The 24,569-nt window shown below is 39.8% G+C and overlaps 1 protein-coding gene across 1 annotated transcript; it reads left to right on the top strand.

Annotated features, from left to right (window-relative positions):
- The first annotated feature begins 1,773 nt into the window (after positions 1–1,773).
- LOC139135190 (histidine--tRNA ligase, cytoplasmic-like) lies at positions 1,774–10,977 on the top strand. Its single transcript, XM_070702461.1, has 14 exons — positions 1,774–2,402; positions 3,854–3,892; positions 4,593–4,712; positions 5,001–5,096; positions 5,377–5,502; positions 5,940–6,047; positions 6,323–6,421; positions 6,641–6,734; positions 7,083–7,210; positions 7,433–7,505; positions 7,971–8,056; positions 8,381–8,563; positions 8,726–8,872; positions 9,791–10,977. The coding sequence occupies exons 1-14, from the start codon at positions 2,382–2,384 to the stop codon at positions 9,851–9,853; spliced, it is 1,383 nt and encodes a 460-aa protein (XP_070558562.1). The 5' UTR covers positions 1,774–2,381; the 3' UTR covers positions 9,854–10,977.
- Positions 10,978–24,569: the final 13,592 nt, after the last annotated feature.

Below are 24,569 nucleotides of genomic sequence, written 5' to 3'. Positions count from 1 at the left end.
TGTCGGTCTTGATGCTCATGGTTTACACGCCATACCGGCTAATTGTTTGATGTCACCCTGTCCATGTCCAGCTCTCTCATCTAGTCAGAGAATAACGGAGGCTATAAGACGACATATCTCAATTCTTTGAGAAATACTAGTATAACGTCAAAGTAGAGGTAGAAATGCCTTTCTCCCTGTCCATCTCCCTCCCTCCTTCCCTCCCTCCCTCCCCTCCCCTCCCCTTCCCTCCTTCTCTCTCTGTGTCTGTCTCTGTCATTACATGAAATGTTTAAAATGCTGTGCTAAACGTCAATCAGTTGATCCAATCGGTATTTGAGGTGGCTATGTTTTATCATTTGTGAGTCATATTTTAGGAAGGAGGGGGTTTGGGGAGGGTTACAATCGGAGGTCAGGCGTGTCCCAGGTGCCGCGAACTGGTAAATTTCATGAATTTCACAAAATCATCACAAAACATGTTTTGAGGGCTGATTTACCGAATTTACATATTTTGACCTTGACCTAAATTTTTGAGGGAGAAAGTTGAGCTGTTAGTAACTACCCTCCTACTGGCAGATGCGGAAAATATGCCCTCCCACTGAAATTATGATGCCCACTGCCCTCCAATATCTATGGTCTGCCCGGTCCCCACTCCCCATACAAGTTCAACCTCCCCACTCCTCTCTCCCCACCACTGAAATTCCCCATTCCCCACTAGATGTACATACATGTCCACTTTAATTTACCCAATTATCGCCCACTTTGCCTTCGTTCAGTGTATTCATAGCTGTAATATACATTCGCATTCGGCCTGTAAAGCTACCGGTTCTATCAACCATATTCCCCTCCCTCTACGCATTTTCCGGTCCCCACTGCCAGAAATTTTCTCCCCACCCACTGTAAAAACTGAAATTTCTTCCCCGCCCACTGTAAATATTGACTTTTTCTCCCCACCCACTGACTAGTTTTAAAATTTGCCCACCGGCTGACAATCTGCACACGAACACCTTTATGCACGCACAGCTTCGTTGGCGGCACCTGATGTCCCAAGTTCCATTGCGCACCCCAGTGACTACATGTACTGCAGGCTCCTTACAAAGGGAAAAAGGACCATTGTGGGGACGAGACAATTAACAATGACGTAGGGTCGCTCTATCTTTAGAACCGATTAATAAAGAAGTACAGTTCAGTCATTACAAAACATGAAAAATTAGCGAAACCTGTCTAAGTAATCTATGGAACCAGTGTCTTTAGAAATTGCATTAGAAAGGTTGAGTTTACTCACAAACATTGCAAATCATTCATTAAATAAATTTCCTGCCTGCTCTACATGATGAAGGTGCGATATAAAGTGAACATATACAAAATGAAAAAGGAACTGAAGAAAATCCCTAAACTGTTGAATCAATTCTTTTCAAACAGTTTGTCGTATTTTTCCATTGGCTATACGTTGATTGGTGCATATGCTATCGTGGGCGTCCAGCCAAATCGGGTTCATCCAGGTAACGAGTAACAACAACAATTTGGCAAAAAGCCAAACAGTATGTGTTTTTAATAAAATTTAGGTTCTTTAGCAAATGTTTTGGGTGGCCTCAAAGTTCACCCTTTGAAAAAAAATGCTGAATATCACTCTCTGCATGGAGAGACTGAGTAAATGAACTGAAACGAAAGTGCACTAATACTGTCTGTTGAAGAGATGCTGTGTCAGCACTCTGCGGTGGCCTCGAAGTGATCTCCAACACTATAGGCACGGACACGTCGATGTTGTCCTAAACGTCACCGTTGCATTGTGGTACGACACGTACGACAAGCCTTCTTACACCCCGACGCTTGTTCCTCAAATTTGCTGGCAAAGATTGACTATTTTGTAAAGCGCTATGCGTTCCGCCGTGGTTGCTCACAGTGTGTCATATGCGGGGAATACTTATAGTTAAAACATGAGCTGATACTAACTACTGCTACCTTTACCCAGATGAAATGTGCACAATTGGAAACTTGACCACTCGTTGAGAGTGAAAATAAGTAAATTAAATTTCAACTACATATTTTACATCTCAGGACTTTGTGCAGTTAACTTTTTTCAAGTTGACAATTGTCACTTTTGGGCCCCTGCTTGAACGGTGCGACCTAGAATTCGAAGTGGTCACACCACCACAGCTCATTAAAATTGTCGCTTTCGATTGGGTTTTATAGCGGGGAATTTTCATGGCGTAATCACACTAAATTAGCAAGCACCGAGTAATGACAGCTTGCGCTGTCTGAAATCTCATCCTCAAACAACGACGTTGGCACCCCCGTGCTGACGACGCCCTCAACGACCTCCAAGCGACTCTTAAGGACGCCGGTTTTCACCTCAATTCCTCATTCTTTGTACAGTAGCCAAACCAGTGCAAGAGGACAAGATGGCTGAGCAAGAAGACAAGGCAAGTGTTATTTATTAATGTTTTTATTTCGCTTGATGCCATCAAAATAATTTTACGCTGCCGAGAACAGCACAGAATGTTACAAAACTCATTACACTTCGATAGCTCGTGTTCATTCACTGTTCATTCGTGGAATCATAATTATGTATTATTTGCAAGAAGTGAAGACAAAGTTTTATTTAGGCATTTTGCTTACCAACGTGTGATTAATATCAGCCAAATTCCATTTGTATGAATAGTATTTTTGACGTGACAAGTAATTTTCACTTCTGAGTACAATGTTGACATAGTCCACAGTGGGACAGCCAGGTCATACCCGCTACGTCGAATTATTTCGAGTAAAACGTTCTTCTGGTTAATGTAATTACTTTTTCACCCTGATAATTTTGTATGATGCTGGATGAGTTTGAGTGGATCAACAGTAGCGCGCCGATAAATGCTTGTTACAGCCTCGACACGAACAAGAACAAATAGAAAAGAAGAAAGAAAAAACTGACAAGCGAGCGGACAAAATGCTAGTTTTCAGTCGCAGTAATTTTCATTTGACGTTTAGTACATACCTGTCTATTTCAAATCTCGTGGAATCCATGACAACTTCACTGCCTATGCCACAATAAGCTGATGCAATCACGTTTGCATTTAATACCATGCACCCACTGCGGGTGCACCGGCGAATGATCAATATGTAAGCACGTGACCCGGGGTCATTCATCGGTGAGTGATGCAATATCTGAGAGACAGCGGAACTTGTATATGTTTTCGGTAGGTCGTCCCCTCGAGCAGTCACACCACTAACTACATAGAACGACGAGTTTTATGTCACTTAAAATATACAATAGTATTCAATTATAAGATGTTGCTATATAGAAGAAACGAATGTATTACGCGCGCACCAACAGTTAGAATTTCATTTGTACATGAGACATGCCTTTTCCCTATGCACTCGCACTCGCTGATAGAGGGCCTGCATTGTGTTGATGTGCGATTAATGAAACTCGGGCTGATTAGGAGTATGGATATTCTCCCGCAAAGCTTGTTGTCAGCAATAAAGTTTAGCTCAGACTTTGTTGTGACTCTCAGCCGTTGCAGTCGTGCTGACTGTCTGTGTCGTCTGGATATTTCTAAAGAATACCCACACCAACATGTCACGTAGTGGCTTAACGATGGGCACAAAACGAAAGTGAAAGATGCACAGCGTCGTCTCAGCATAGACTTAAGGCCACGGGTTTTGCGCAAGCACGCAAATATCAATCGATAATTAACATTCGAGCCCCATGACTGTTTAGTCGAGTCAGAATCTACTATTCCGATTTTAACAGATAATCAGCAACACTGAATACCCAAGGGCATAGTGGAATACACTCTGTAAATGCGGACTTTTGCACATCGTTTATTGTCACATACGGAACACATATGAATTATACATATTGTTTCGTTTTCTTTTCCCGTAGGCCGGTGACCAACAGAAATTTGTCCTGAAATGTCCTAAGGTATGTTTGCACGTTGAGTTGATCGAAGATCTGACCATTGAGTTTTCAACTTTGTCAGGTGCAAAGGTCACCAGCTCGGATCAAATGGGTTTAACGGTCATGTGCGCATGCTCACTGGGAGCTTGATTTTCAAAGATCAGGGTTGTCTCTCTTATGTATATCTTTCTTTCTTCGTACCTCCTATATAATTAATACAGAAGGATTTCCTAGAAAGGTGTAACTGGTAAGAAGGTCGTGGAATAACATCTTGTTCCAATAAATTAATCAAATGACCCATATATTCCTCAGCGTATTAGTTGTTTCGGACAGCTGTTTCCTTTTCAGTCCTTTTCTGATCAACAGCTTGTGTTTACGCCTGTGGAGCAAATGACGATTTCAGCGCCCTTTTTGTGAAAAACCCAAACTGTAATATTCCCCCCCCCCCCCCAAATGTGGATGGTGGCCATTTTGAAATCCAACTGTCGTAGTTTTAGGTAATTTGTTTCTCTAATTCTAAACTTTATAAGGTGATCCATGATCATAAAAAGACCGTTTTAAATTTCCCTAGGGTAAGGTTTTGGAAAAAATGAAAGATATCTGTGTCAGGGCTCGTACGTGTACCTTAGGTGACATAAGACAACAGTGAGGATGCCGCTTTTGACTGCTGAGTGACGGCGAAATTTTCATTGATAAACTTTTCATTTTATCATTGCAAATGTAGGGCACGAGGGATTTCGACCCTAAACAGATGGCCATCAGGGAAGGAGTTTTCAAGACAATTACTGACTGTTTTAAACGTCACGGCGCCGAGACCATTGACACACCGGTATTTGAACTGAAGGTAGGTGACCTGACCTGACCTCGACAGGGTCACGGGTCAAGTGATTTCATAGCTGCGTGAAGGCTGGTGCAATGCATAGGCGTTAGAAAATCGTAAGGCTTATTTTTTCATCCATTCACAAAGTCGCCAGTGATGCAAGAGCGATTAGAGTAAAAATCAAAAGTAATTTCTTGACGTCAAGCGACGAAATCAATTCATTAATTTTAGGGCTGGTTTGGAAAAGACGATGAAAGCGAAAAATTCTGGGAACAGTATATTGCATCATATGATTTTTATCTCTTTGTTCAGGAAACTTTGATGGGTAAATATGGAGAAGACAGCAAGCTAATATACGACTTGGCAGACCAGGGAGGAGAACTTTTGTCGCTTCGTTATGATCTGACGGTATCCTTTTGCTTTAGTGTGTAACGTGCCTTCTGATTGGTGGCACGTCCATGTACGTCAAAGCTCTGAGGCCCAACTTATTTTAATGGCGGCGAATCGTGAAACAACAACCAAAAAATCATCAAGCCTCTGTACTTTAAAAAGGGCAAAAGGTTTATCCACAGACATTGATTTGCTTGCATCTAAATTTCAAAGTCAGTTGTACCCCATGGAATTCAAAACCGCAAGTCACGATTTTTATCACTGTAGCAGCGTTCTCCTTAACTGTAGCAACTATCAGGTACCGTTTGCCAGATATATTGCAATGAAGAAGATCACCAATATCAAGAGATACCACATCGCAAAAGTGTACAGGAGAGACAACCCAGCCATGACGAAGGGACGATACAGAGAATTCTACCAATGTGTAAGGTTTTACTCCCTCTTCATGTGTGTATGTGTCTGTCCTGTCTCTCCCTCTGTCTCTGTGTCTCTGTCTGTCTGTCTGTCCCTTCTCTCTCTCTCTCTCTCTCTCTCTCCTCTCTCTCTCTCTCTCTCTCTCTCTCTCTCTCTCTCTCTCTCTCTCTCTCTCTCTCTCTCTCTCACTTTCTTCCCCCTTGTGTTACATGTATATATCACCAAAGCTAACTTAGGTAGACATTGTCTGAGACGACACTGTACTGTTGATAAGGCATAAAAGTATCATTTCTGCAAAGCCTCTGGTACCGCACCGTTTCTATATGCATTTATTATTTTAAGCAAGTGTAACAATACCGTGAAAGTGTAGATGTAAATATAAACAAGTTGTCATGGTCACTTGTTTGAATCTTCAAAAATTTTGATTGCATGTTCTCGAAACGACAGGACTTCGACACTGCAGGAGCCTATGACGTCATGATTACCGACGCCGAAGTCGTGAAGATAGTCGCAGAGATTTTGTCAGATCTTGAGTTGGGTGACTTCGTCATCAAAGTAAGTTCATTGCGTTAACTCTTGTCAGTTTGTTTGCAATACGGTTCATCGCATGGCGATGACTGTTCCGTCAAGTTCAACAACCCTCAATGACAAGTAGAACTCAACAACTCGTTATGACGGATATGTTTGTGATAATGTGACCGTAACATCTACATAAATTTAGTCTGTTTGTGGTTACATGTAATTAACTTATGTGGAGTCACACGGCGTTTAGGCCTCCGCAAACTGTATATTGTTGTCACGCTGAAATAAGTATCTCCTCCTCATTTTAGGTCAACCACAGAAAGTTCCTTGATGGTATGATGGCTTGCTGTGGTGTGCCAACAGAAAAGTTCAGAACAATCTGCTCTGCAATCGACAAACTGGACAAGGTATTAAAACAGTTTCTTTTTTGCAATACCGAGACTCTTTGAGATGAGATAGTGACTATAGCGCAACTATTAATGACAGACTGTCCATGGTTTTACAGTTAGAATTTGGAAATGCTTCAATGATCGGTGAAACAAACGATCCCGGGCGACGACTGAGCAGACTGAGCACGAACGCAGAGCTAGCATATTATCAATTCCCGCACACCGTTTTCATTTCAGACGCCCTGGGAGGATGTAAGAGCTGAAATGGTAGACACGAAGGGTCTTGATGGCGCCGTAGCCGATAAAATTGGCAATTTTGTTAAGCTTACAGGTGAGTGAAACTATGAAATTCGAGTGTCACGAGACTGCCCTAATCACTGAGTGGCAAAGGTGGTCAAACGATGTACAGTGACTGTCGTCACGGTATTAAAACGTGTAGAATTTGATTACATAAAGATTTTTGAAAACATGAATGGCTAAAAGATAGCAACATCGCATATTAGCACTTGGGCTATTTACCCTAACCATAGACAGTTTCTCTACTGTCTATGTCTTAACACGCACGTCTCCCATTGAGAAATTGTTATCAGAAGAAGTTTTACCTACACCTCTCATCACAAACACGTTTTTTGGCTGCCCATGATTTTTATTTTTTAAAGGTGGCAATGTACTTTTCCAGGTCGTGGCGAACTGATCGACAAGCTTCTAAAGGATGACAGTATCTCGAAGAACGAGGAAGCTGTACAGGCACTTGAAGAGATGAGGGTTTTCTTCAAGTATTGTGAACTCATGAACATCACAAACAGGGTAACCGCTAACTTTCTATGCCCATAATGACAATTTGATCGTGCGGTGTCATGGCGTGTACTCCAATATGAGTGCGCCTGTGCTGGCGTGAGTGTGCACCTACCTTCCTGCCATTGTGGTGGACTGCATTTTATTTGAAGTCTGTGAATTCATGTTGTGTTTTTTGTGACTCTGAGCCATTTTCACTCAATGTAATATAGTTTTTACATTGTACTGTTTCAGGTTTCATTTGATCTTAGCTTGGCCCGTGGTCTTGATTACTATACAGGGCTAATATACGAAGGCACACTGACAGGTGAGACTTTACTGTGAACTTTTGCCTGTTGTGGTCTGTCGCTGTTTTTGTAGAGTTTCGCATTATCTCGATTCGGAGCCCGCCTGAAATGTGTTATCCAAGGGTTCCGACTAAACTCATGTAGCACTGTAAAGACTGCATCGTGGAGATAATGAAATGTGGTCACATGTTTTGTTGATTCCTAGTAGCTCTACTGACACAAATTGAAGAGATCTTCAGTTCAGCTGTCAACATATTTTCAAAAATTTCCCAGTATGCTCAACTAAAAGTTCAGAGAGAGAGAGAGAGAGAGAGAGAGAGAGAGAGAGAGAGAGAGAGAGAGAGAGAGAGAGAGAGAGAGAGAGAGAGAGAGAGAGAGATTTGTAGTAAAATGCATTGCAATGAATGTGCTATAGCTGTGACATCATATTCATTCACATCGCATAAATCCCGCAGTACTTGATGGAAATTACTTTTCTCTCTCAGATTCTGATGGGAAAGGTGTAGGTTCGGTTGCTGGTGGCGGTCGCTATGACGACCTGGTAGGAATGTTTGATCCCAGCGGAAAAAAGGTATGTTTGTAGGGGTAGAATCACTTTACATGAGTTAGAAATAAGAGAACGACATGTCATGTTCACGTGGCAGAAACATTGTTCGTCTTATAAGTACTTGAAACCCCTTCAGATGTTTCCTAGAGGTGGTGAGGAGAGAAATTCTTCTATTGGTCAAAATATTAGCGCGAAAGACGGACGTGATTTGTTTAAGTAAGATAATGTAATCTCTCTAAAATATTTAATCAGCATGTCTAATATATAAATGTACTTTGTAAATTTGGAACAACTCAGTTTATCTTGTTTCTCCCTTCTAACGTTCTTTGCTTTATTGTTGTTGTGAAGGTTCCATGTGTCGGCGTCAGCATTGGTATTGAGAGAATCTTTTCCATCATCGAAGCCAGGAAGTTCGCCTCCGAAGAGAAAATCCGTACAACGGAAACCGCCGTCTTGGTAGCTTCAGCGCAGAAGGACCTGTTGGACGAAAGAATGAGATTGTGCTCGGAATTATGGGGCGCCAAGATCAACGTAAGCCATTTGTTTTCTACTTGGAAACAGTCAGCTGAAACGTATCATTAGCGGCACATACCGTATATCATCCAACTAAAACAAAGGATTTCGCTTGTGTCCGTTTATTTGATTATTTGGCTGGTCGTCATGATCACAGTGTTCTGCTTGTACCTCTTACAGGCTGAGATGTCCTACAAAAAAGACCCCAAGTTACTGACACAGATACAGTATGCTGAAGAGACTGGCATTCCCTGTGTGGCCATCATCGGCGAAGATGAACTGAAGAAAGGGATCATCAAGTTGAGGAATACAAAAACGAGAGAAGAGGTGAGGATTTTCTCAGTGGTTGAGATATCGATTTTATGAGTATGCGGTTTGATCACACTAAGACGGAGGGGGGGGGGTAATTTTTTCACAGAATATGGCTGCATTGACAAAGTGAGAGTCATTTGTCAGTAGTTTCTTGTTTCACTCCCGAAATAATTGTGTAAATGTCTGTAAACGTGATGGTTTTAAGTCTAACATTTACTTGTAAACGCCATAGCTACAGACCAGTTGTATACTGATAATATCAAGTGTCTCTATGGACTTGAACATGAAAATGTAATTTCACCAAGAAAAGTTTGATATTACGAATAAAAAAAAAACTTAAGTAAGACTGGTCCTCTTCTTGCTAACAGGCACAGTGCAGAATACAGCACAATCGTTAAATTTCAGTAATATTTACATTGTCTTCTGAAAACTTGTTTCTTTCCCTTCCAAAATATAGGATGGCCCATCAAATCTTCGGAGGGGTGGTCTAAATGGAAAAATAAAATCTGCAGAGCAATAATTTCGGAAAAAATTTGAAGCCATGCTGATTAATGAAAAAAAAAATATTTACATTACAGTCCGCCGGAAGAATACATTGTACATTTTGGAAAGTAGGAAATATTTGTCAAATTTCGAAATTCGAATAACACATTGCATATCAGAATCCTGGCCACCTCTCCCAAAATCTGATGGCCCTTTCCTTAGTTGACCATTGCAAGGTACTACATACTGTTCAGCGTCTAACAGAATGAATCATTTCAACGAGGAGGGAAGTCGTGACTTGATGAATAGATTATGCAAATTTTCTTTAGCCGATGTCTCTGGATCTATGAATAATGCATTGCCATGTCTTCATTCTTCATGTGTAACTCCTCTCTTATACCGAGGGAATTTCAAAAAGTAATTCCTGGCGTTAATTTGATTGTCCCCTAGGTCGAAATAAAACGGAAAGATTTCATCGACGAAGTAAAGAAGAGGTGTCAATCACAGGCTTAGACTGATCTTTTAAAGATGTAGGACACTGAAGCTACTATTTTTGGTCCAAATTAAAGCATAGCGAGAATTTTCACATTGCAATATTTACTGTAGTTTACAACGACTTTGTATACGACTTTGTGATGCTGACGGTTATATCGACTGGAAGTGAAAATTGTAAAGGCTGGTGTTTTCAAATGATAATTATCTCGCTGCTGATATCAAAGGAAATAATAGCGCATGCCTAGCCTATATACAGGAGTTAATGCCGAATACTGTTACACGAATGGAAGTACACGCGCAATATACAATGCATGGTGACAAGTGGCACAATCAACTGTCTTGTAAGCATGTGGTCGGTTTTTAGCCATCATATGTCCTGGCTGCTTGTAGCGCCAACGTAAACGAATCCATACAAGAGCGCTCAAAAGGTACAGGCGAGGAAGAAAACAACTTTAAAATTGTCTATTTCAAGTGAATGTATATGATGGAGTTCATCAGATCAAGTGATCGATCAATGTCCGACGTGATAGATTCATCCAGGAAATTTTCTCTTTCTTCTTTCACGTTATGTTTATTCTGGAATGTAGTGAGGGATAAAATTCAACGTCCAATGTTGATGCTGTGATAGGATAAAAGTACAGCTAACTGAGATAGCGCGTCTCTTTGTATTTGGCTGCCTTTATCATGGATCTGAACTATACAGCCTCTGAGTAGTAGAGGGTACCCTTGCCTCCTGATGTTAAGTCCTACAAATTTATCAAAAGGCGTCTTAAAATGCAACTGTTAAGCCTGAGACTGTTGATAGATTGTCACCGATTATTTCAAGTTCGCTGATGTCTTGGCACTTTGAACAGCAAGGACATGTCCATTTCGGGGAAACAGCCATTGTTAGTAAATCATGTAGATTTTTGGCAATATTTTAATGCTATATAGTATAGGTACTTCAATAAGTGCGAAATAATAGACGTTGTTCTCTTACATACGATCACGTCTATAAATCATTTTTCTACAAAATCGTGTAGCGGCAAGCTCTACATGAAGGCCAGAAAATGTGAAAAATTTAGCATTATTAGTGTTATATCCTTCATCACGTTCTTGTGTCTAGCAAAATATCACAATAAAATGCATTTATTATTTATGAGCGTTTCCTTTCCTTTCTTGATCAGTGTTTGTCCTTTCTTGATCAGTGTTCGTGTGGTATCAAGTAAAAAAATTGAAGAGAACATGTGTAGGCCCTATATTCAATGGTAGACGACAAGCCAACGAGACATAAAACTACATGCATATTTCCGGTAACCCGATCATCAATTTCCGGTAACCCGATCATGAATTTCCGGTAACCCGATCGATCTGACTAACGCTACTTGTGAACACTGAGTGTACATTTCTCAGTGACTGTGAATAAAATCCCCCGAGTTTCTAGAATGGTGTATTTTCGCCGCCATTCCGATACTTGTGAAACAATCAAATTATATCAAATACTAGGATTTACTGACTCTTTTTCCCAAAGACCTGTTACCAGATATATGCATGTGTTCATAGATTTTGAAAAAAAACCAAAACCAAATAAAAAAAAAACAACTGTAAAAATTGACTTCATGTTTGCTCTCTATTAACCGAGCCTTGCCCCATTGTTTACGCAAGTACAAACGTTTACCCTGTGCTCAGTGGATAAAATTGCAAGATACAAATGTATAACATCAGACTTGCTCAAATCGAAGTTGCACATGAAATTCAGTAACGAGTCCGATAGTATTGAAAAGCGTGTAGTCGGAGCCGTCCTATCGTTTTTACAGTGACAAATACATCTTGCAGCAGACTTTCCCAGGCGTACAAAAATGATTGCAGTACCTTTTATAAAGTTTGCTGACTTGAAATTATGTCAAGGATCTTCTGTGAAATCAGACTTGTCTCGAGCTCAGCCTTGCTGATTTTTATCAGTTATATTATGAAGGCGTTGAAGAAAAAGACAACAGTACATGCGCTCGATATCACAAAGATGTACTATTCTGTGTCAAGAAAAGAGCCTTTGAACTGCATATGTGGCTTTTTCGCTCCTGTCCGTCGAGGAGACATGTCAAAAACACTGTATTGTCTTGTAGGTGCTCATATAATGTTTTGCCAACGATAAACACGGAAATTGAGAACCATGATATTGTGTTAGCGTAATCAATGCTGACAAAACGTACCGAAGCCTAGTACAATGATGTGTAATGCATATCTTTGTCAAAGCTAACCGTTCGTAAAACAGGGCTGATTATTGACAAAAATATTGAGTTGCTCGGAACAGTCGAAAACTACTTGTAAATTTTGACGAATGATTCAATTATCTAGTAAATAAAGAGTTTTCACATTCGCCTCATCGATAATTGAACCTCGCGCCATCTGTTTATAGTAGTCCTGCCCATCTCATGGCTGACATGACGCCTGACCAGACATGACCTGAACTCATGTTGTGCTTCTAGGGAAAAAAGCCAAAAGTGACGCTCTGCAAGAGACTATAGAATTGCACTCGTGAAGCAGTTGTAACAATATTGCAGAGCTATATTTTCTCCTGATTACTTGTATCACACTCAGATGAAAGATTATGCCGTGGATGCGTATTGGTGCCGCTTTTGAAAAAAATCTCGTAGGCCTATTTACGCGATGCAGTAAGCGAGTCAACACACTGCTCGACGTAAAAGCACGTTATGACATACAAATTTAGATATTGTTGAAAAATACGGGGCTACCGTGCATAGTTTGGTAATGGAAAAACAAATTACCTAAAATCTACCGATATTTGACATTCAAAATGGCCGCCATCCCTGTGTTCACTCCATGGCGAGAAATGCAATTTTCAATTTTTCGAAAAAACTAAGATGGTGAAAGTTTTTCTTTTACCCCAAGCGCCCTGAAATAAGCAAACAAACTTAGTTGATTAGAAAATAATTACCAGAAAATCAGAAATAATCTCAAAGGCTTTTACATTTGTCGATAAGGGCCTGGAACTTAAAAGAGCAAAAAGAAATATAAGAAAGACAGTTGAAGAATAGATGAGAACAGTCCATAATTATAGGTTTTCTATGTAGGTCAACCGGAACTTTCCTGTCAAATCTTGTTGCTAAAGCTTTGAAGAGAAAAGTCTTTAAATAGCGATAAGGGTTTTTATCAGGTCAGAAGGACACGATGGTTAAGTCAGAGATAAAAATAACTACAGAGCCTTAATAGGTAAGGGATTGGCTGCAGCTTGGGAGTGGATTTTACAATATAAGTACGCCGGGACTTCCCTGAGTGCACCGACCTCGTCGCGCTTACGAGAGACAGGACACGTAGGTTGTCGGGCATTCAGTTCATGCAGGTGCGGTTACAGGGTGTGCAATAAATTGGTATTGTGTCCACTCAAACCATACGAATGTAACGCTTTAGCCGCCCATGCCACAACTACCGCACATAAAACACAGAATATTGGAACTGAAAGACTGATGTGTCTCAAACAATTAAATATGAAAATATTCCCGTCATCTCTCGTGCTCTGGTTAGTTCAATGTCTCCGTTGTTGTAGTCTCGCGTAATATGGTTTCACTTCTTCGTTGCAACCGAATTCCTGGAATTATGCTGTAGGACTGTTCTTTCAGAGAGCTCGCATCAGTCTACAGCCAGTCACCTCGATGTCAGTGCACTGCAGATCATGGAGTGGAAATACGAGGAAAATCATCGACCTACTATTCTTGGAATCAAGCCGTTATCTGATCCAAATCGTCGTCTAGGGCATTTGTTTGCAAGTCATAATTATGTTTGATCAAGTATTATGATACAATGTATAAGAAAGAAAAACAACGGCCATGAGAGAGAGAGAGAGAGAGAGAGAGAGAGAGAGAGAGAGAGAGAGAGAGAGAGAGAGAGAGAGAGAGAGAGAGAGAGAGAGAGAGAGGGGGGGGGGCAGGGAGGAAGCGAGGGGGGCAACAGTCATAACCACTTGGTGCGTAATTAGTTATTTTACTTAATTTCCTTGGTAAAAACCATCCAATTATCGGTGTTGAAATGCTTGCTTCCTGTCTTGTTAATGTGGTTGATGTTTCTCACTATCTTGTGCATATTCTTTGTAAGATTATATCACTAGTCAATTGGTGTCATGAAATGTACATTTAAAGAGAGTTCAAATGAAATGAAATCTGTTATTTTTTCAGAACATTCCCGAAGCGTTATAATTGTTAAAATCTTCCGAATTTATTTCTTAGCTATTCTTAAATCACATTTTGCAGGAAGTCTAGTGACTGCGCGTAGTTGCATGTCAACTCTAGGAGAGGTATTGAGGGGTCGTCTGACCACATTGCTCAAAGCTATCACACAGAATTCGAATTCACAGTTCCTCTCCGTGCATGATCAGTGACCAGAGTGTTGCCAGATCTCTCATACTGGGTGGAAAATCAACAACCGTCCCTAGCTGTCGCTGAGGGCAATTGCAAGTACTTGAAAAGAAAACGACTCATAACGTAGACAAAGAGTGACGACATTTATGGTCTGAATTTGTCTTTTTATTGCTGTTTATGCACGGCAGTCATTAACTGGACGGCGAGGACGTCGAGGACGTATTGTTAAAAGCAGGCGTTCAATACCTTTCTCAATATCAGCCGTAAATGTATAGTAGGTCTAGCGATTGATATATTATTGTATATTTTGAAAGCAGTAGACGGATTCTATGACATATAATTTAGCTCTCTTAATCAAACCAAAGTATCCTTTAGGTTGCCAGACTTTTATTTTTAGTGTCGAAGCCGTGTCTACATATTTGACTGGTCAGTTCGACTCGCAATGTTCATAAACTGTGTACAAAATACTCAGTGCATGGCTTTGAATGATGTTTGGTTTTCATTTTTTATTTAGGAAGCTCGTTAACGCGCTTTCCCTCTTATTCTTCCTATGTCTTGTTCACAGCTATTAACATTTAACTTAAATGTGTCCAAACATCCTGAATGTTCTCATTTTGTTTAGATAATTATGTCTGATTACAATAAGATTACAGTGTTTTAAGTTTGTAATAGTGTCTTGTCGTATCAACAAGAACTGAAAACTCAGGAACTGATATACAGGAACTGAGATGCTAAACCAGAACAGAGTGTGTGCAAGGAACGCAAGGAAATTAATAATTTTTGACAACAGAGAGAATTTCAATTTAAACAATAAATGAGTAAACATTGGTTAAATTGACGATGACTTTGGAATGGCTGATAAGTTTTGAACATAGAACGGTACAAGTGGTTGATTAGAATTTTGGATATGTGTTCTTTCTGTCGTCGGCAGCAGTCATTCTGTTAGATCAGGCAAGTCGGCGTTCGGAATGACATTAATGAATGCTACAAACCGTATTTGAATTCGACAAGCAAATGCGCTGTCTTATTTATTGCGCAGTACGCATGCGAATCGCCAAACTTATTTACAATACTTGTATTGTTGGGGCGAAATCATGGCGAAAAAACCAGGGGCCCCATTTAGCTGCCAACGCCTTGCAACGAATGAGTCATAAATAGTACATACACATGTCACAAAATACATGCTTGTGGACGTTCGCCAAGTGGTACTGATATAGTATCTCGGTTCTCATCGTACAAAAAGGACGCTAAGTGACCCAACACTTTTCCGCGGCAAGTGAAATCGAAAGTAAAATTGAGCGCTTATTTAATGATTATTCCGAGTACTGTGCGATGATTTGTCTCGGGAAATATTTCTAAGGCCTCATATTCATATGTAGTAAGATTTAATTTACTGTTTGGTAAAGTAATATTTCGGTAGAATTGATTATTTTAATCACAAGGTTACCAGCAACTCACGTTTTCCTTGAAAGAGGCTCTGGCTACAATGTACAAAGTTTTTTAAGGACAACGTTGAAGAACTTTTATTCTTGTAATGTAATATATATATATATATATATATATATATATATATATATATATATATATATATATATATTGCCCTCGGACACATAGTCCCTTGTTCGGGCCATAATGTTCGTTATCCTTCGCGTCGACAATATTTTGTCCCTGGCGCTGTATTTCTCCTCGACGAAGATCACTCAATAGTTGATTCTGTTTTCTCCATTTTCCGCACTAAAACTACCAAAGAAACATATTTTAAGGCCATAAACACAGGTGTTGATACAATATAACCAGCGTTGGAAACTACCGCCCGTCCTCCGTCCGAGACCGGTAACTTTTCAGTCGGACGGGAGGAAAATTGTACTTCCACGTCCGTGTGTCGGGCTCTCGATAGTAGCCCATACGGCATACCCAGTAATCTCATCGATCAGCTGCTTCTAGATGTTGTGTAAAATAAACGAAATGTAGTATACCAATACGTCCGACTTCGACGCGCTTATGCTACTGAAACTGTGCAACTGTGTGACGCCGGAACGCAATGCAAGCGAGACATGTAAACACGGGTAAACAGGAAGTCGCTCGTACTAGTAAATCTCACACTATAAAGCGAGATTTGCGCGATATCAGCCAGTGCTATAAATATAAAGATATAACGGAAAGATATAAAGATTAAAAGGATATAAAGGAAAATGAGGGCAACTCCACACATTGGCTCTACCAAGATTGTTTAGTATTACGATATGGTGAATAAAAGGATCATTGCATTTATTTTGTGTGGAATACATGGCGAGACACCGGTGAATCGATAGTGCTTTGACCCTAGTCATGTGATTTGGGTCCCCGGTAAACCGGTTTGTTGATTGAGTGATTCGTCTTAACGGTGTTTCGGAACCAAAAATGGGGTTCCTTCATCAGTCGCTCTCTTGTTTTGTATCCCATCCGCTTGGTTGTGTGATGAAGTCATCTTCGTCCTCGAGGAGGAGAAGCCAGATTCGTTATTGAGAGAGTTAGCCACTATTGACTGACTCTATAGTGAGCGATCCGGTGTGTGGTGTCATATTATAATTAACATGACCCAGCATCGACCGGAGTTTCTGGACGCTTATAAGGATTTTGTTTTAGGGCATATTTTGAGCGTTGCTAGTGCTCGTTATGTTAACAGTAATGTTGTACTAATCTGCCAACCATTAGTTTGTTTTAGGCATTTAAATCGATTATCCGAACTTTTAGTTTTGTGTCAATTTTTCGTGGACTTCGGGTCGATATTGGTGCCTGCTTTCCGGTGTTTGAAAAGCATGTTGTGAAGGGCTGCTTCGAGAAATAAATCTTGTTTCTCTGTGTTTAGCCATTCCCGGGTTTCATGGTTTCGTTAACAATATTTGCTGTAAACGGCCTTTGAAATCGGTTTGGTCTGAGGAGAGTATTGGTTTATTTAATTCATGCCGCCAACTTTGATTACTTATATGGCAGCTCTCTCTATTTTTGATTTTCTTTGCCAGATGAAATTTCTGTACTTCTCAGCAATCTTTTCAGTTTGGTTGATTGTAGTACCAATTCGATGACAGATTGCATCTTGGTTTTATACGATAAAGTGGCATAAAATGGAGACAAATTAAAAAAAAAATGTTTCCCCGTTGTTAAAACCGCTATCGTGAAACCTTTTAACTGTTTGAGCGATATGGGCAAAGTGTGTTTGAATTAACTAATTAATTAATCAGAGTGTTATCAGCATTGTTATTGTAGAAATTTTGTATTCAAGTCCGGATTAGAATTCATTTCAAACAGTGGAATTCAGAACAGTTTTTTTTAAGATCACAGTTATACTCATGTTGAAAATAAAGTTGTTTTAAGTTTTCAGTTTGAAGTACATAATGGTTTTGTGTTTTTTGAATGAATGGATTTGTCAAAAATTCAGGACAGGCAACTTTCTGGCAGGAAAGGCAAGTTTTGAAAGTTACCAGTCCTGATGTCTGGCAAATATTTGGCCAGTTTCCAACACTGATATAACGGCAATATCCCCTTTCGCAGGCGGGTGTACACTCCATTTGGGTACAATATTCGCTACACAGCACTTGTCTGGCGGCTCATGCTGTATGTCGCGCTTGTACCCATATATCATGTGTGCCAGTCTTCGGTGGGATTATTGCTTAATTTCAGCATAAAAGGTTTCGAATATTTCAATCAACACATCCCTTTGTTAGTCTTTTGTCTATGTTTTAACGTAGACTGGCCGTTGAAGCTCCAGATGAGTTATTAGCCATAGGCACCATCTGTGATAGTCCTGCCCATTTGACGATTGACGTGACATGACCTGAGGTCATGTAGCATTTGCTGAACAAAACACCGGAAGTGACGATACCGAGGAGGTAGATGCAAATACCTTCGGCAAGATCACATGACAAGACAAGACTACTTCTACAGTGAATTCGGTTAATGAGCTTGATGAGTGGAATCGAAAAGGTGTCGCTTTTAAATAGAAAATCATTCTCTCGGGTACAAGTTTAATCACGACATGTCAATTTGACTGTTCGACAATTACACTAATATACCCTAGCAATAGTATGATGTGATTGATGACGTAAATTACAATCGACGACTGGATTTACACGAGTTGATCCGTAAAATAATATTCTTTTACTTAAATATAATATTGAGAAAAGTTCGCTCTCTGAATTTGTCATTTGAAAGAATGATATACAATGATTTCGATGTAACAAAATCTTTCAGTGTTGGTGCAACTGCTTGACCAAAACTTGGTCATTTGAATATAAGTCACTGTACACCCCTGGCTTTGCGACCGATTAACTTTTTCTTTTCAAGAATAAGGGAGAAAGTAGATATCGGCACTTTTGAAGTTTTGCTTTTTCATACCTCTAAAGAAAGAAGTCTTTGTGATGTGTTTACTACATGTAAAGCGGTAAAGCGTAAAAAGAAGGTTAAGAAGGGCGACCAAAAAATGTAGCTTGGCTCACCGAATGGATCTGAAGCTTCGCGGAGTTGAGCTCACGCAGTCGAATAGTTACGGAGATCGGAGTAAAGATAGATGCGCCTTCCAAACTTTTACAATTGTTTTCTGATCTACCACTTCTGGAGGTTCATTTTGAAGCTCTTGGTGTAAAAAACTTTTCACCGTTTTTGTTTTTTGTTTTCTAAAATTGAAATAAAATTTTATTTTTCTATATAGAGTTAACACAGGGATGGCGGCCATTTTGAATTTTATACATCGGTAAATCTTAGGTAATTTGTTTCTCTGGTATACCAAAATTTGCACGGTGACCCCAGATTTTTGTCTTGATTTTGAAATAGAAAGATGGCATATTCCTTTACGGAAGTTAACGCATATCTTAACCATGCCTGTAATTAAGAATCTGAATTGGTGTGGTCGGTACAATGACTGTTTTTGTTTTACTGTACGGATTTTTTAAAGTAAAACCTCGTTAAGACAGATGTTTTAATCTCCCTGTGCTCATTTAAATTAAACCTTTGCTTCATTGTAGAGCTGCTTCCGAAAACTTGAGAGTTAGGATTGGCAAAATGTCTGTTGGGGCTTGCATTGAGAAAGTTAAATGCCTGAAACGCAGTGTTCATTAACTTAGTCTTGTTCAAAATCTTGTTCAAACTCTTGACAAAATCTGTATACACACAAACGTGTTTGCAAACATTCACTAAGTTTCAGAACTGCTGCAGTGTCATACCACGGTATACAATGACTAGGACTGGTATAATGAATAACACATGCTGGCAAGATATATGTTGTGTGGCGATTATATTGTGTGTGCTGTGAAGAGTTATTGCAATGAAAAGGATGACTGTCACAGCTTGCGTTGGGTTGATTTCATATTTCACCAGAAATAAATTGAATGTTTGCAAAAAAGGAAACATCGCTAGCACATGTATGACAAATGACCGCCATTATGCAATTTGTTCACAACTTCCTCTGAAGTGAAACTTGGACGACCATTGAACGTACTTGTTTGACATTTGACATCCCAAATTGAACCTGTATACAACAGCATTTATTCTATCAAAAGGTTAAAATAATCAAAAGGCTTTGACGTCGTTACACAACCTAAAAAACAGAAAGATAAAAATTGTAGCAAGGGATTTTACGAAATAAAGAACAGGTTAAATTTTGCAACACAACCAGGGACTTTGCTTGCTGTTACCAGTCAATCTCCATAAAGAGAAAGTCCTTAAGACGATCGCGAGGGGTTAAGTACATGCTAGAAGCCAAAAAGAACGAATGCATGAGATGAAAATTTTACGACCAAGAATTCACGGCAATTTAGATGTGGATTGTATGATAGATTCTTCTTAATTGCATTGAGCTCATCGCTAAACAGAGAAGAGGTCACTTAGGGCTTTTCTACCAAAAACAAAAATAAAAACTTGAGTTGGAAAGAATTACAAATTAACAATGCCATCATGTGCCAGCCGAACGTTTTGAATCAATATTTACGGCTAGTTGACATGTTCTGGAGGATGGCAAGCGGTTAACCGTGGACCTAGCGAACATTTCTGTTGCATAGGAGTAGTCAGTGAGAAAATGGCGGTTTAAGCGAATGAGGCGCGTCCAAAACGTCACCATTTCCGTTCCTTTCCCTGTCGTTTACATGGCTCTCGAACACGCGTCGAAATTTAATTTGAGAATAGATTTTCGGGGGAAAACGATGTGCTAGGGAACGTTCATCACACTCAATAAACGGCTTCTAAGAAAGGTAAAGTATTCATTTGGATATCTTGGAGAGATTGGCGTTCTCTTCTGTATGTGTGTATGTTAATGAATATGTGCAGATATGCTGCTCAGACTACTACAGGGAGAGTGCTGACGACAGCAGAAACCGCTTTAAAGAACTTCAGAAAGCTACCACGGTTGTCCGAGAAATAATAACGTGGTAAAATCGTAAAATCGACCTTTAACCCTCTGTGTACATGTATGTTGCTTCTATTGGCGTGGATTGCATATTAAGCCTACTTTGAGTCCCTAGTTACATCATAGCATACAGTCCTCAGTAACGACCTGCAACGTCTTAAACATCAGAGTGGTAACGACACGTACACAACAAAAATGGGTGAAAGAAAAGAGAAAGGGTCCTTTGTCTAGGCGATTTAAGGACTATCGTTCATACGAAGCGACTACTTGAAGCTGGTCATATACACCTTAGTCACACAAAAATTTAAAATTGCAAAGTTTGAGACGAATTTAACTCTATGAGAAAACTTATAGAAACCATCAGGACATCGTAAAACGACCACAATATTTTCGTCTCATTAATTTGTTCCGTTTGATCTACTCATCGTTCACATATTTAAATTTATCATAATTGTATTGTTTATAGAACGATTTTTGCAGTGTGTCACCGCTGCTGAGAAGAATTGTTCTGCCGGACTGTAGTGAGACTGCGCATCGGTCCACAGACAGTCACCTCGGCGGATAACATATAAACTCACCGGAAAACGAAAGCTGTCGCATGATCATGAGTCATCTTCTAAATATGAGTGCGTGGAAGGAGAAGCTGAAAATTTCCTGAACGCAGACCCATGCCTTCTCAATGTAAAAATGGTCTACGTTTTTTGACCTCTTCAAATAGCAGAATATATTTTTCACCGTGTATTTTATTTAACTTTTTTTATTTTCATGTGAGTAATGCGACCACACTTTATAGAATAGAAATACACCCTAAGAAATGCCACAAAAGGTAACAAAAGACTGACGTACAGTATGTGCTGGTCAGATGCAGCTTTTATTCTTAAGAAAAAGTAATGACATTTACTACAATGGAGTGCTCTACTTAGATGAATTGTAAAACGCACTGTAGACCACTCCCGAAACTATCAACATGACTGCTGAACGCTAGCCTAACAGTTTAGTCTTAGTGAGTACCACAACAATTCAAAGGCTATATGATCAAAAATTTCAATTCGGCCTATTAACGAAAATTGTTAATATGATGATATGTTTCATATAGGATTTAATTTTGAAATGTGAAGTGGTGCAATGCAACGTTCTCTAAGTAATTCGCCGGGGGTGCGGCGGGCAAAATCTACAGGAAGGGGGTATCTGAAATTTGGAGAAACTGCTAAAACTCGCTGTTTTCTTTCGCACGGAACTCTGGGTTCATGTTCCAATCAATTAAGACGGCTATAGTTTCAGCATTCAAAATATTCCGTAAAATATGGGCAATTCTCTGAATGTTTTCTTCTCTGTAGTCGTTCCATAATAACCTGCACACAACATCATCCTATTCAGTAACTTGAACTCTCTCCTCCTTATTTTTACAGGTATCTTATTCTCTCCTTTTGATACCGCGCAGTCAAGTGCCACAACTCGTTAAACTCCATACAAGCGTTAACATTGTCAAACGCCTGAATGTTTTGAGCTGAATATAGCGCCGTTTCCTGCTCTGTGGAACTCCGGAACCGGAAAGCTATCACGGATTTCTGCTGACATTAAATGTATTTTAAAAGACACAAAAATATTTCCGACGTTAAGGAGAAAATATCGCCGGTGAATTATAGTAGAACCCAGCGCAAGCCTAATTTACAAAGAGGCGGCCGTCTATGACAGACCCAGAATGGGCCCCCGGATATATAGGCTGCAACAATCACGACACTGTACAGGCAAGACGCCTCACATTTTATGCTAAACATCTGCGAACAAAAATTCACTGCAACAGTTTCAATTCAAATATAGCGCTGAGTAAAATGCTGATTGACAATCATAACACTTCAGACTGGTATCTTTTCAACTAAACTCAGTAATTTACCAATATCCGCGAGAGGAAATCGAGTTAGAAACCATATTTTGATTTCGTATACTTTAAATTTGATAAATGATGTAACGATGACATGAGTATTATCACATACGCTACTTAGCATGGTGATATCTCTTTGCCTTCACGTAGACAGATGAATGAAGTTTCTATTGCTCCTCGTCTAGTCGTCGTTTATCTAAATTCGCTAGTTTGTCAGTATTACGAAGGTTTATATTTCTTCTCATTATTTCCATCGAGAATGAAAACAAAACATGTACGTGTCGAAAAACGGCATTGGCTTATGATAACATCAGGCTTAAAAGGTCATGGAGCTGAAGTCTAGACATATCAGTGACGGTGTGCATACGGGTATTGAGCCAGGTGACGCGGGGTCAGACGTGATCAGACTCCGAATATAATGCCGCAACTGGAATTGTTTACGTCCTCGGTCGGAACTCGCAACTAACGATACACAGTACAAACTCAAAGAATTCTGCTCTATTAAAGCTGGGTAGATTGACACGATGTTTGCACTAAGTCTTGAACTTGACCCCTCCCTACGACACGAATTAAAACCCAGAACGCGCTTACCGAATCCGTTGGGTGGAACTCGTCTGTGAATTTGGGACAATACGTTGAAAAGAAATGAGAATACTTTTGTTAAATAAACAGAAATTCTGGGTATACAGTCCATAGATGGAAAACAAGTAGGGTTCATTACTTTTCTCCGTGTTCAAAAGATTCACGTTCAATGCAAGAATTAGCAAGACTTTCGTCGTTTAGCTGTTGGTAGATTTTCAGTCTAGTTTTGCAGGGCCTATTTGTGAAGGATTTGCAATTATATTCACTACTGATCTGGATGTTCAACAACTGGAAACGCATGAAATTCCATTCACTCGCACTCTAATAATTATTTTGTGGGCTTCAATATTCAAAATTTGTCATCAAAAGGATCCCAAGGAGACTCAAGTTTCGACGAGCTTTATCAAGTACAGTGTGTTGACTTTTCATTTGTGTCATCGTGGTGTCAGCTGAAGTCCATAAAATTAACGATAAGATCGACCCGCCAAACACAATAAAATGAATGAAAGATTGAATGAATGAATGAATGAATGAATGAATGAATGAATGAATGAATGAATGAATGAATGAATGAAAGATTGTGATGAAAGAATGAAATGAAACCAATAATTATTGATAGAAGAGGGAATTTTGAAACGTGATAGATAAACAAAGCTTACGGAAATTTGAAAGCTGTATGTTTGTTTTGGTCCTAAATATCATGGTCGAATAGGATATGAGACATTCGCCATGGATGTGAAAATCCCTCTTTGGCTTTTGCACTTCACCATCACGGGATCACGGGATCTGTCAATTCAACGTTATGTGACGACTTTATTGTTGAAATATTTAGGGTTAGGCGAGTCGGTTGTCTGAAAGACTGATGTCAGATTTCGGCGAAGGATTGTGTTGTCTTCGTCTTTGTTGAAGGCAACCAGTATCCTGGCTATAGAGAATCACTTTTTTTGTAGGGTGGGGACACGATGACAAGGAACATCGTCACATTGTCAGCACTGCGTGACTCATAGTCAGTGTCTATAGCGAAACGAAAGTTCACAAAAATGTCAGGGAGTCAGGCGATAGTTCTGGACACCGTCCCAGTCGGCTTGTCATGCCAGTTTATTGAGGTTCGGTTCATCACAGAATATCTTTGTAAGACAAATCGAAAGTAAAACTAGTCAGTAAACATTCTGCATACATACTTGCTAATTCCTCACCGCCTAATGTCTTTCTCGGTAGATGTGTCACAATGGCTTTAAAACAAACGAGGGTGAATCTTTGTTTGCGGAGCAATTGCAGAGACAGATTGAAGGTCTCTTCCCACACCTCGAGCTGGACATGTTTTCCAGAGAATTGCCAATCTGACGGTGTGCGGAGCGTGAAGATGATGTTTCAAATTACAATGACCCCGTTTCAACTTATCGACAGGACCAATGTACTGAAAGTTTGGAAGCACTTGAAAAATACCAAAACAAAAAGAAATTATAGCACGTAAAGTTTCCAACATCATCGGTACATCTCCTTATTGGCCTCTTGTCTATGTTTTGGAATAAAGACTGACTC

This window comes from Ptychodera flava, chromosome 6 (genome assembly GCF_041260155.1).
Source record: "Ptychodera flava strain L36383 chromosome 6, AS_Pfla_20210202, whole genome shotgun sequence".
NCBI lineage: Eukaryota > Metazoa > Hemichordata > Enteropneusta > Ptychoderidae > Ptychodera > Ptychodera flava.
This window is presented reverse-complemented; position numbering and strand designations above follow the sequence as displayed.